Source organism: Rhinolophus ferrumequinum, chromosome 28 (genome assembly GCF_004115265.2).
Source record: "Rhinolophus ferrumequinum isolate MPI-CBG mRhiFer1 chromosome 28, mRhiFer1_v1.p, whole genome shotgun sequence".
NCBI classification, from domain to species: Eukaryota; Metazoa; Chordata; class Mammalia; order Chiroptera; family Rhinolophidae; genus Rhinolophus; species Rhinolophus ferrumequinum.
The window spans coordinates 16,282,338-16,295,583 of NC_046311.1; the positions used below are offsets into that span (position 1 = coordinate 16,282,338).

Sequence of the window (13,246 nt, forward strand, 5' to 3'; positions counted from 1 at the left end):
ATTACCATCACAAATGGGCCATTCGAGGGGCTGGCATCTGGGTACTCGGCTTTTGGAATACTCCCTACGTCACCAAGTGCTAAGGCTGTTTGTGCGCCTGCCGTACCAGCGTGCCTAGACTGCTCGTGTCAAAATGTGACTTATGGTGAACTGCTCTCCTGCTGGGAGTTGGGGACCTTGGTCAGCTGAGGGTCCTATGTGACAAAAGTCTGGCTCCTGATTCTTCTAGACTCTGTCTAATGAGTCTTTTCCCACTGCTGGTCACGGTAATAAACCACAGCCCAGAGCACAGCCTCTGAGCCTCTGAGTCCTAGAAAATCACACAGGACGTGGGTGGTCAGGGAACCCCAAAATGACAACATTGATTGAGAAGGAAACAGAATAAGAATAGGGAGAATAGAGCTGCTCGAGAATAACAGAAACACAAGAGCTATAAGAGCTATAAGAGTGGAGCTTGCTGGACACTGGGGGCTCAACTTCCCAAAGCCAGTTCCTCACTAGGTCGCCTAGACAACTGCAGGCAAACTTCTGGAACACTCCTCTCACAGGCCGTCTACAGGAAGGCACCCTGTGTTATTCCAAGCTGGGTAAGAAATGCCCCTTCAGAGTCATACGCTCTGCTGAGTTTCCAACATTCCACGTGTCTCCATAAATCTGGTTTCGTGATGAAATCAACAATGGACCTCCCAGCCCACTGTCTGCACCTTGCGTCATGCTATTGAAGGCAGATCCACATCTGTGGTTTCCCAGAGACACAAGTCTGCAGACACAAGACTGTCTGCGAACAGGCTCATCAGCTGAGTAGATAAACGTAAGACAAGCCTTCCGCACACGCAGCCCAGGGCTCCCATGTCCCCACCATGGACACAACCCCATGGAGCAGGCAGGGGCAGCGAAATGCGCCCATCCTACAATGAAGGCCCTGTGCCCCAGAGTTCAACACGTGTCCCCTCCAGGTCACTCTTCGGGGGTGGCAGAAGAGGGTGTGAGAAAATCACGTGCACGTTCACTTTTCTCCAGTGCACTATGGCTGGCACTTGACAGAAGCCGTCGTGCAGGCCAGCTATGCACAGCTATGCTATGAGCAGGCACATAGCACAGGTCAGCCTCCTACCTAGACTGCGGGGCAGGTCACTTCTTACAAAAGACAGCTCCACCGCCCGGTCAGGAGGCAGGACTGAGCTCAGCCAGGGCCCCCAGCAAGCTGATGCACAGGTACTTGTGGGCACAGGTAAGTCCAGAAGGGGCATGAACGTTACCTCGAATATGATGAGCACGTACACCGCGGCCAGGATGGCTGCAGCCACAGCCACTTGTGCCTCCACGCTCGCACGGAGGTACTGATGAGCCATCAAAAGAGGAACAGGCTGGGTCTGCTGCAGGGAGGCTCGGATGCTGATGGAAACAGTCTCTCTGTAGAGTGAAAAACAATCTTAGCTGGTAAGGGAGACGGACCTATGTCAATTCATACTCAGAGTCCCTGCCAACCCGAGTTGCCCATGACGGTAACTGAGCTGATGAGCTGATGTCCAATGACTCAGCCGAATACCCAAGCTGGCCGAAGAGGCACGCTGAGCACAGGTGAGGGGTGTGAGATGTAACACACAGCCGCCCCAGGGCCCCTGCAGGGACCACCCCACAGTTCACAGGGAGCAGGGCCAAAGCTCTGCTCCTCACCATGCACCTGACTAGCAAACAGCAAAGCCAACTTCTCACATGTGAGGGAGTCAGAAATGGCCACGTGTGACCTGAGAACCCACAGCCATGTTGTTGCTGACAGAGGGAAAAGCTCCAGGAGCAAGAAGCAAGCGAGGAGCCAGGACTGTGTGGCACGCTGAACCGGAAGTCTTTGCTCAAAGTTCAGGCGGTAACTTTTCTGAGCTGAACTGTGCCCCCCAGAATTCATAGTTAACATCCTAACCCTCAGGACCTCAGCATGTGACCGTACTTGGAGACTGGGTCTTTGCAGATGTCATTAACTTAACACGGGTGGGTCTTAATGCAACATGACGGGTGTCCTTACAAGAGGAGACTGGGACACAGACAGGCTCAGAAGGACAAGCACGTGAGGGCACAGGGAGAGCAGGGCCGCCTGCAAACCAAGGAGAGAGGCCTCAGGAGAGAACCCTGCTGACACCTTGAGGAAATCAATTTCTATTGCTTAAGTCTCCCGGTGTGCAGACCTAGCAAACAGCAACCAAGAGGACAGAATTCATATGGAGAGACATTAAAGAAAATGAGAAAGAATCCTAAACTTCCTAGAATTCCCCCAGTGTAGAGCTCATGATACTAATGAAATTAAACCATAAGCTACAAAACACCACTTGCTCCAAAATGGACCCTGTGATCAAGCCTCTCACTTCCTGATGGGTGTGGTTATGACGCCCTCCTGCATCTTTTGTGTTCACTGTCTACACAGGAAGAGCATGTGGCCAAGCCACGGAAGTTATCTGGTGCTATCTGTGCCAAAAATCGGGGTCGCACAGGTCAAACTTCTTTAGGTGAGTGTGTCCCAGAGGACTGACCCCCGAGACCTCGGTCACTGACACCCACCTGCTCAGCACCTCGAAGGTCCTGCTCACCACCAAGCGATCGCTTCTTCTTGGGTTTAAAAATACTGTCCAGTTGTGAGTGACCTGTGGAAGTCAAGCGTAACATCGTGCTAAGGCTTTCAACTTGATCCGTCCCCCAGATCCACTGCTACTCAGTGCAGGCACCTGTTTAGGATAAAACGAGAGGACCCAGGCCTTTCACTCGCTCCCACATCCCTGACGCTAGAGCTTGTGCAGGTTGAACTCGATTTCCTATGAGAAAAAGAAAAGGCTCCACGTCATGGAGACCTGGGGTCTTCTGAGCCCACGGGCAATGCAAGAGATGCCTGCTCTTTCTGCTTTCAACCTGGGGCAGCTGGGAGGGAGGCCCACCCTGCTCGGCCTTCCCAAGCGGGGACCAGACGTGACCAGAGGGAGGAGCTGGCGGGCCGGGGACAGTCAGTGGCAGGGCGGTACTATTGCTATCCACAGTCACAGAGGGAATTGAAACCAGGAACTAAAATTGGTCAAAGCATGGATGAGAGAACGGAGGTTCTCTTAAAACACTTCTGTGTTTGGTAGAAGCGTATGGAAAACACCCTTTGGTGAAGATCTCGTGTGTTCTTCCCGTTTTGCAGTTGGGCTTGTGCGGGCTATGGGGCAGGGCCTGACATGGCCGTGGGCTGGCACCCATGTCAGCAGGCTGCTCAAGCCATGCCCTCCACACAGAGCTGTGCCCACCTCGTCCTTCCCGGGGAGCCCTTGCCTGCGGCTGTGCCCTGCACACGGGGAAGCCACGCTTGTGTCCCAGGACCGCATGCCAGCCACTGCCCAGGAAACTGCAGCCTCGTTCATAAGACCTCTGCTCTGTGGGCCCGACCCTGGCAGGAAAGTGTGGGGCACACCGACCCACCAGACGCTCCGTTTTGGAGGACAGCCTGGTGTGCCGCAGGCTTTTCTCCTATTGGTCATACTAGGGAAAGCCGTGACCTGGAGATATGACTTCATACAGAAGTCAGCATGCTAATGCAGGGCAGTCACCAAGGCCAGGACTCTGGGGACAGCTCAGGGCACAGAGGGGCCAGGAATGCCTGGGCTTTGGGCCATGGTGACAATACAGCCGGCTGTTCTTGCCTTCTCAGAATGTGAGCTGAAGACCCCGGCTCAGAGATGCTGGGCGTGGGATGCATCACAATAGAAGCAGAAGCTCATGGAAACCGCACAGTCTCAGCAACGTGTCCACAAACCCGGGGAATGGTGGTGTGGGAGTGTCCCCTGTACCGTGACGGAAGACTCGGGTTTAACTGCACTTTTCAACAAAAAAACTCCTTTCTATCACATGATGTGCCCTGACTTGCTAAGTAAAACACTCCCAGGCATGATTTTACCAAAATGGCAGGAGTTTTACAACTGACTTAGAAAAAAGGGAGAGAAGTTCAGACACAAAGCAAGTCAGGGCTTGCCTGGCGAGGGTGCGGTTGCCTAGGGCTCTTCATCAAATCCACTCAGGAGGAAACTCAACACAGAAAGAGAGGAAGTGGGTTTTGCAACCCCTTTCAAATAACTCAGAATGTGACCTGCTGTGGCCGCCGCCACCTGGAGCCTGGAGCCTCGGCCTGGGTCACCTCCACCACGACATGCTCGTCTCTCCCAGGACGACTCGGGCCGCCGACCTCCAGGGCCCCTGCCAGGTCCACCTGGAGCAGCGTGGAGTCTGCACGGCTGCTGAGGTTCACAGCTGGGGGTGCGTCAAGGTGAGCCAGAGCAAGGACAGGCCTGGAGTCCCCCGCCAGCCGCCCGTGCCCACTCCTCAAATGGACACGAGCCAGCCGTTCCCTCCAACCGCGCGGCCGCCTGACCCACCGCGCCTCATGCCCCGGCCCCGCGCTCCTGACACAGCTGGCTTTGCAGTGTTTAGTCCCGTGTGTCCTCTGGGTTGTCCTCTACGTGGTGTCTCCCCGTCCTACTGCCATCTCTGCTTCTACCTCCTGCAGCCTGCGTCCGATTCCTCCCCAAGTTCCTGGACCCACAGGGAGGGGCAGACAGGACAGCTGCGTGAAAAAGAGACGAGCCTGCCCACATGCACACCCCACTCCTACCTGCAAGGTGAGCCATCACAAAGAGAACTGAAACTAGGAATTCTAAAGTCGGCGAAGCGACGTCCACAGACAGTGAGGTGTGCTCATCTCTAAGCCTAAACGCTGTTGGCCTCCGTGCTATGGACTGAATGTCTGTGTCCCCCCAAACATACAATGCCTGACCCCCTGTGTGGCCGTGTTTGGAGATGGGGCCTCTAAAGAAGCCACTGAGCTTAAAGGAGGTCATGGGGGGAGGTCGTGACCTGACAGGACCAGTGTCCTGATCAGAAGAGACACCAGAGCTCTCTCCCTCTGTCCACACACCAAGGAAAGACCTGAGGACACAGCAGGAAGGCAGCCGTCTGCAGGCCAGAAAAAGACATCTCACCAGAAACTAAATCGGCTGGCACCCTGATCTTGAACTTTCAGCCTCCAAAATTGTGAGAAATAAATGTCTCTTGTTCGAGCCACACAGTCCAGTATTTTGTCACAGCAGCCAGAGCTGACTAACACACTCACAATCTCGACCCTACACGACACGTCTGCCTTTTAATGACAAAGTGTGAGGTGTACAAAAGGCAAGAGAAAACACAACGTGAAGAAGCCAAGCCGTCATCACACCCAGGAGACAGAGCCAGGAACAGAACCGGTGAACTAGAAGGTGGGCCGGCAGAAATCAGCGGAGCTGAAGCACGGGAGGAAGAAGGGTTCCGGGGAGGCCAGGTCCTAACAGGATGTGCCACGCTGTCATCACCCCTCGTGGGAGCCTTGCCACCAACCACCCAGCGCAGTCTCACCAGGTGCTCCTTCCCCTTTCGTTAAATAAACGTCCTGCCCGCCTGTGCTGTGACCTTTGGCAGCTGTAACAGTCCTTGGGGATCTCTGTGGTTTGTGAATCTCAACCATGGGCGACTGTCCATGTCAGTGTACGGGTGTGGATACAGTAGCTTTCCAGGGGCGACACGGCCAACAGCTGCCAGAACTTTCCTTGATCTGGATACAGGCTAAATGAAATCTGTAACAGTCAGAAACAGTTAATGACAGATTTGTGGTATGAGAGCAACAGGAGTTAAATAATTTGGTAACAGGTAGAAATAGGGTTATGATAATGATGCTGACTGACGTATCTGACTCACCAGCTACCACCATACAGCTTTTCTTAGATATTAGGACAAAACTCTGATCCATTCTGCTGTTTTCCGCTACAAGGGGCCTGGATTATTGGTATTTGCCAATTTTGAGCATTAAATACCCGGCCACAAAATTAAACCTTCAGAGGTGGGTAAACGTGGTTTTCTCCCATGGAGAGCAGGGACTAGAACCTCCGTGGCGGTGGGAGGACACGTTGGTGGGATGTGCAGAGCACCTTAAACACCATTAGAAAGTAAATTAAAGTGATGATACCATGACAGACAATAGCAGTTCAAAACCCATTCCTCAGATTCTATTTGGAATGTGTCCAAAAGGTGCCCAAACGCCATCTGCCAGAGGCTGAAGACTGGATACAGAGCTCAGATCGGCCCTCGGGGTGTCCAGGGAGACCTGGCCCACCCTGGCCTCCTCCTGGGAAATCTCAATGCTCCCACCCACCAGGCCCAGCCAGCCAAGCAGCTGGGGCTACAGGGCCACAGTGGTGTGGGCAGGAAGGAGAGGGGTAAATGAGCAGCCAAACAAGGAAAACCGTCCAGTTTTCAGGTGCACTGCTGTTTGCTTCTCGCACAGCTTCCCTTCCTCGGGGCCCAGAAGCTCGCCCTGTGCATTATTAAAGCAGTGCAGTCAGCACTGAGTCCATTGCGAGATGTCCCACTGCTTCTTCATGTTACGCTGAGGAGGCTCGTGGTCACACACCCTGAGCCCCGGTCCTCACGCCCACACATGCAGGTAATGAAAACCAAGTATTCACAGCCACACGTGAACATGCGCACAGCGCCCAGTCACACGGTCGTCACCACCAGCTGCATGCACAGGAGCACACCTAGTCCCAGAGTCACACCCACCCTGGAGTCCACATGGCAGTCACGGAAACAGCAGTCCCACACCCTGTCACAGCGGCATGCACCAAACACCCACTGGGGTCTCCCGACAGTGGTACACACAAAACATCTATGTCAGTCCTAACAACTGACACTCACCCAGAAATAACTCCCCAAGCACAGACACAACCCCAAAATGGCCACAGATCACAAATGATACACATGTCACAAACAGGTGCACACACACAGATACACACTGCCAACACACACAGGGTCCACACACCCATTCATTCTGCAAACATTGTGAGTGCCTGCGATGTGATCACGGCTAGGACTGCCGTCATCAAGACACAAATGCCAGCAGCGAGACACCCTCCCTCACAGCAGACAGCACACTTCAGAGCCTTGCGACTCTCGCAGGGGATGTATGGGCAAGTAAAATCAGAATAAACAGTAAAAACAGAATGGCCCCATTGGGAAGAGGCCCAGGGCACCATCTCAAAAGGGACCTGGGCCACCCATGATTGCTGGACACGTCCCAACACAAAGAGACGGTGTTTATTTCATGTGGATGAAGGAGAATTTAGTAAGCCACTTGAGGTGGGAAGTAAGACGCAGGGGGCAAGCTAACTGCCATGGCGCAAAGCCAGGTGGCCAGGGCTTCTGTTGTGTGACTGGGGACAAAAGCAGGGGAGCACTGCTAAGGGCACGCCTCCCCCGCCACCCCCAGACCACCATCCCACATGCCTGCAGCATCTCCTCCACAGAAATGTGTCAATCCCACACTGAGATCCCCTGCCAACCAGCCCGAGGCACCAGGGGGAGCTGCTGAGCCCACGGCAGAGGCCCCCGGGGCATGTTACTCACAGAGCACACCACCACAAAGACAAACAGGCCCGTGACTTTCAGCCACCGCACACAGCACCTGCAAGAGAAAAGGCAGGCACCCAGTCACATGACAGCAGTGCTGTTTGCATGGGCCCAGACCGACCAAACCCAACACCTTGCTGAGGCCTGGGGTCATCTCCATCTCAAAGCCTGTGTTTGGAGCTCTTCCCATAAGATGGCATGAAAGAACACACCACGGCCAGTAAACCCACTGCCTCATGGAAGGCAGCTCAGTGGGACCGAGTCAGCCCGAGCGTGTGCAGCAGCTTGTGGCCAGAGATGCTAAGCTGACTGTCTGGGGCTCCCCACCAGCCGTTAAAGCCTCCTGTTTCCTGAAAGCTGCCTTATCTTGGCTCTCAGATTCATATTTATCAACTATTGTCCTCTAAGTTTCCTGAAGGGTAGGAATATGGATCTGATCATCAAATATAAACACACTGGGCAGAACCAAATGATTCAAGAAAGAAATTGCAATGCTGTAATGGATTGTACTAGCAGAGCCTTTCAAGAATTTCTTAGGAAATAATTTAAGAGATAACGAGGCCACACGCTGGGCCCCTGAGAACTCCTGATATTCTGGGCGCAGTCACCATACACATTAACAGTGGCCGCAGGCCCTCGGTCAACCTGGGCCTGGGCTCCCTCTGAGTCCCTCCAGCCCCACTGTGTCCTGTCACCCACAGGGCCCAGCAGAGCTGCCTCCCCGTGACACTCTCACTGCCCGACCCTGGGGCTGCTCTCCTGCTGGCTGCTCCCCAAGGGCAGTCCTTCGGGTGTCCGAGCTGTGTCCCTGCACACAGAGGGCACTGGTACCCAGCCACGGGATGGCTGAGCAAATGCACTCCACCTGCAAACCTCACGCCAGGCAGGAGAGGGGCGGGTCTTAGTCATTTAGTCTGTAATAGGCCCATTCGCAGGACCACCTGTCGTGTCTTCCAGGAAAGGTGTGTCACCGTGTGGGCTGGGGAGGATGGCGATCGCTCTCCTACCTCAGCCTGGAGAAGCGGAGCCTGCCAGGAGCGCCCACCGGAAACTCCCGCCTCTCCGTGGAGTCCGCAGCCTCCCCGCTCGGCCCCGCCCACAACGCCGGGACACTCTCCCACGATGACTCGGGGGTGCCGGCCTCTGGATGGTCAGCGGGCAAGCGCCGAGACGTGGAAAGCAAGGCTTCCGGGTTATCCCCACGGAAGTAGCAGCATCTGCAAGACAGGATCTCACGTCAGCCCGGGCACGTGAAATGCGGGGTCGGCGCTGCTGCCACAGAGCTGGTGCGGGGGTCTGCTCTCTGCCACCCCAGAAGCCTGGCTCAAGGGGAATCTCCCGGGAACACTCGCATCCGCAAAATGTGTTGTGGACTTTCTAGAAACCTCAGCTTATTCCTAGTCTGGGACCTACAACAAAGCCGTTTCTGGCTCAGACCAGCTCCTGCTCCTATCCGGATTTGCTTCCTCTTGGAATGTGCTGGAATTCATGGGACCACGTCCTGACACTCACCCTGAAGCCGGGCACCTGGCCTCAGCCTTCCCCGCCCTAACAGACAGGCGGGGAAGACGGTCTCTGGCCTTCCCACCGGCATCCACACAACATGCGCAGAAGTGGGGGCCAGACCCGATGGGCCCAGGAACCGGAGCTACAGGACAAGGTTGAGTCGAGCAGTCACAGACTCTCAGCAGGGCTACATGTGGATGCGTCCATCTACTTTTGGTGAATCCCTGGGCTTCTGAGAATTCCCTCGGTATAAATGTACTTGACTCTAGTGAAGTTGCACCAAAGTCTAGAATGTTCATGTACTGCATGTAATCTTCATGGAGCCACAGTACTGACATTACAACAGTTGTGATCTGTAGAAGCGGGTGATGCTACTCAAAGCCAGCTGGCCCACAGGGCATTGTGATTCTCCTGAACACTTATCACTGCCTTAGAACTGGTTCACAGCAAGAAAAAAATAGCCTTATTCAGGAAGACAAGCCCAGAGACACAAATCAGGCTGTGCAAAACCAACACGTAACAAGAACGAATGATGCCGATAGTGTGCAAACTGTGAAAGTCATCAGTCATGTCTTCTAAGTTCCGTGACCTGGAAATACTCAGATGCGTGAGGAATAATATCATGACCCCCTAAACTTCTGAATAAACACAACTGTAACTGAAATTGGAACTAAGGGAACCGTTTTTCTTATGCATAAAAAGAGAAAAGCGAATGTCAGTGTATCTGGAGCAGTTCCGTGTGCTAGAACTTTCCGTGATGGTGGGAATCAACGTGCCCTATGCAGCATGGTGGCCACGTGCTCACTGGCCACTTGAAATGTGCAACTGCAGAGCTGAATTTTTACTTTGTTAATTTTAGTGACTTTACCCTTGAATAACCAGATGTGACAAGTGCCCACCATGCTGGTCGGGGCTGATACAGGATGTGATCCGAGCCCTGGACCACTGGCTGCACGTTCCCACCTTCAACACCCTGAAAAGGACACGTTCTCTTCTGAAAATATGTAACGCAATGGGTGTTACTCTAATAAGCCATTTGATCAAATTAAAACAACACAATTAAGGTGGGCAAACATAAAGCTTTTAAAGGACCTGCCCACCACCAAGACCTCAATTAGCTTCATGCGAACAAAAAAAAAAGAAAGAAAACATTTTTTACACAAGCTGACCCATGTTCTCCTCCGAAGTGGTTTTTGTGACATTTTGTGCATGAGGCACAGCTCGGCATCTTGGGCCACGTCTCTGTGCTCACAGTCCCAGAACAAACACTCGTACATTATGGTTTTCCAGTGAATCATGACTTGTAAAATGTCTCAGGCCTTAACGGCTTACCAAGTCAGTCAAAGGAAAGCATTAAGGGAATAGATGTGTGAAGTGTTTGTTTTCAAACTTACTGATTAGAAGAGACAGGAGAATCAAGTTGTCCCCCTGGTGGCAGGGGGCCGTGCTGTGCACTGGGACATGGGACGATGAGGACACCAGCGGGCAGTGTGTGAATGGGGTGTGTGAGAGCACAGAAGAAGCAATGACTCTTGGGGGAACCAGGGGGAAGCTAAGGCTTCACAAAGGAGGTGACATTTGAGCCCCCTTGAACTTGAATGGGCTGCCCTGAAAAGCCAGAGAGGGGAGGAGGTTCCTCTCGTCCAAGGGCTTGGTGGGCAGTTTTGTAGGGAGCTACTTGTCTTCAGGAGTCCCCTGGAGGGAGCCAGATCATCTCTGCACTGCTGGGTGATAAGTCCAGGTTCCCACACCCCATCCAAATCCCGTGAAACTGGTCTTTGCAGGGCGAGGCCAGGAGCCCACATGGCATATGAATATTTCCAGAGAGTCCTAATGCACCGTAAACAGTGAAGCCCCCCCCCAGTTGCAGAGAGGGCTGGGAGAGGATGGGCTCCTCAGAGACCATGTGGCGGGAGGTGGATGCAGGACACCCATGCCCGCACATGCAGGGACACAAAGGCAGTGGGCTGGAGGGGAGGGTCCACATCACTGTCACCAAATCTGTAATGTGAGGGGAGCCTGGGGACACCAAACAGGTGGCTCTGGCTTCCAGAAGTTTGTCTGCAGAAGGAAGAGGAGATGAGGCTGGAGGCCTAGACCAGGCCCTTCATCCTGGAGGAGAGTCTGTAAGTTGTCCCACAGGTCACCTCTACTCAGGACCTTCCAGAACCACCCCGGTTCGTCCCCCAGAAGGCCTACCAGCATGCAGGAAATGGAGTTTTCTTTTTAAGCATATACTTTCAGCCTCATCAATATTGGCATCGGAGCCAGATAATTCTTTGCTGTGGGGGGGGTGTCCTGTGCATTATGGGATGTTTAGCAGCATCTGTGGCCTCTTGCCTTAAATGCCAGCAACACCACCACCCCCAACGTGTGACAACAGAATACATCTAAGATAGTGCCAAGCTCACCCCGGCAGAGAAGCCTGGTGAGACGGCCTGGTGGGGCTGTGTGCACGCATGACTGCACATGTGCTATTTAATCCCTGCAGGGTCATGCTCAAGGCCACGTGGAAATTCATAAGCCACACAAAACCACCACTAGAATCATGAGCCTCTACTACTTTAAGCTGACAAGGATCTGGCAGAGACCAAACATGTCAGGTAAAAAATCCCATTAGGGCAATGCTCAGAGATTTCTGAATTTTAATTTCTTAATTTTATAAGAAGGAGAAAAAAAAACTCACCCATTCTCTGTTGAGGAATTCCTCAGCAAAGGGGTGCTTTCTGTAAAGCAAGCATCTTCAGACCTGGAGCTGAAGAACTGGGGTAAAGGAGAGTGACACCTGAAAGACACAGTGAAGAAAAAGGAATCACCAAAAAAAATATGGTGGATGTCTTCACCAGCAATTGGGGGCTACATTCAAGAACATGAGTGAGAGTCAGTGATAAATATTATGTGAGAATTTTACTAGAGTTAAATCTTTATTGTAAAAAGCTGGAGTGTTAGGAAGACAATTAGAAACCACTCTCCTCCCCAGCATGAACCAGATTGGACGTGAAAAGCAGAAACTCACACAAAAGACTAGATGCTGTGGGACTGAGAGTTTGGGGCTCACTTTAGAATTTACAGCACATTCCATCTACATCTGTTGTTATTCCAGGCAGAGCTTTTCATCAAGAAAACCATTCATTGTCTGATGGGCCCTTGTATGCTCAGAAAATTATATTTCCTGAGATGACAATTTTTAAACATCACCCATTGAAAATATCCTAATGGCTTCCTTTGGGACACCAAGCAGCAGAAGTCAGAGCCAAGGGAGTGGCAGTGGGGAGAGCTATTGGGACAGAAGCCACACTGAAGCAAAGGTTCACGCTCCATGGGACGTCCCTCTGCTGTGCTGGCCTGTCCCCTAGAGGAAGGGCCACCATAAACGTACGCAAATCAGGAAGTATTCCAGAGGGAGATAATTGCCCAGGCACAACAGAACCCACCAGCGTATATGGTCACCCTCATTGCAGGGCACACAAGTAGGAAAGCAACAAGTGCCCGTGAAAAGTTACAGAAATCCTTTCATTACTAATTATTGGGAATGTGTTGTTTTGTGTGCTAACGCATGGCCTTTCCTAATGGAGCTCAGGCCACATAGAGCCGTTGTGGAGGCTGTGAAACACTCACTGGGGGAAAGAATAGCAACTCAGACCATAAATGCAGAGCAAAGAGCAAATCTGAAGAGAAGTATTTCCACCACTTCATCTTTCTCATTCAGGCACACACCGGTGACACAGAAAATCAGACTCTGAGCTCATGGATGAATGAAACCAGGGCCCCGAGCTGTGTCCAACAGCACCCCCACCACACAGAAGACAGAAAAGAGTCTGTCTCAAGCCAGCGAATGTCCTCAAGACACAACCTCTGGGGAAATGGCTTCAGTAAGGCGTACAGATGTCCCAACTAACACACATGAGAGAAGGGAGGCAGATGATGAATTCGGCCTGGGGATTTAATCATCGGTGCACTATTAGCTGTTCAAACTGGCTTCAAGATTTAGCTGAGCTTTTTAAATTTCCATCTCTTATAACTGTAAATCCAAAAGGGCCTCAGGTATGTTTAGGTAAATGTCTCAATGAATCGACTAATATCCAGGTGTTTTCTATCACCCCTGGAGTGGTGTGTCACGTAGCATTTCTGGCAGAGCTGTTACAGTGACCTCACATTATTTGGTCACCCTAAGCTTCCATTTTCTCAGCTATATAATGTATGTTAACAGGGAAAAACTCAGTTTTGTTGCATTAGATGAGATGTAAATGCATAAAGATAGAGTTTGGCTATTGATTTAATGATTTTC

The 13,246-nt window shown here is 52.3% G+C and overlaps 1 protein-coding gene across 2 annotated transcripts in view; it reads right to left on the bottom strand.

Annotated features, from left to right (window-relative positions):
• OCA2 (OCA2 melanosomal transmembrane protein) overlaps window positions 1–13,246 on the bottom strand; it is an 84,709-nt gene that overhangs the window by 62,641 nt on the left and 8,822 nt on the right. For both annotated transcript variants that reach the window (XM_033099960.1, XM_033099961.1), the window contains exons 3-9: window positions 11,645–11,743; window positions 8,460–8,669; window positions 7,450–7,507; window positions 5,552–5,624; window positions 4,109–4,269; window positions 2,554–2,636; window positions 1,260–1,413 (exon numbers count right to left, since the gene is read on the bottom strand). In XM_033099960.1, the coding sequence (XP_032955851.1) occupies window positions 1,260–1,413; window positions 2,554–2,636; window positions 4,109–4,269; window positions 5,552–5,624; window positions 7,450–7,507; window positions 8,460–8,669; window positions 11,645–11,743 (838 nt within the window). The remainder of the gene's footprint in view (window positions 1–1,259; window positions 1,414–2,553; window positions 2,637–4,108; window positions 4,270–5,551; window positions 5,625–7,449; window positions 7,508–8,459; window positions 8,670–11,644; window positions 11,744–13,246) is intronic.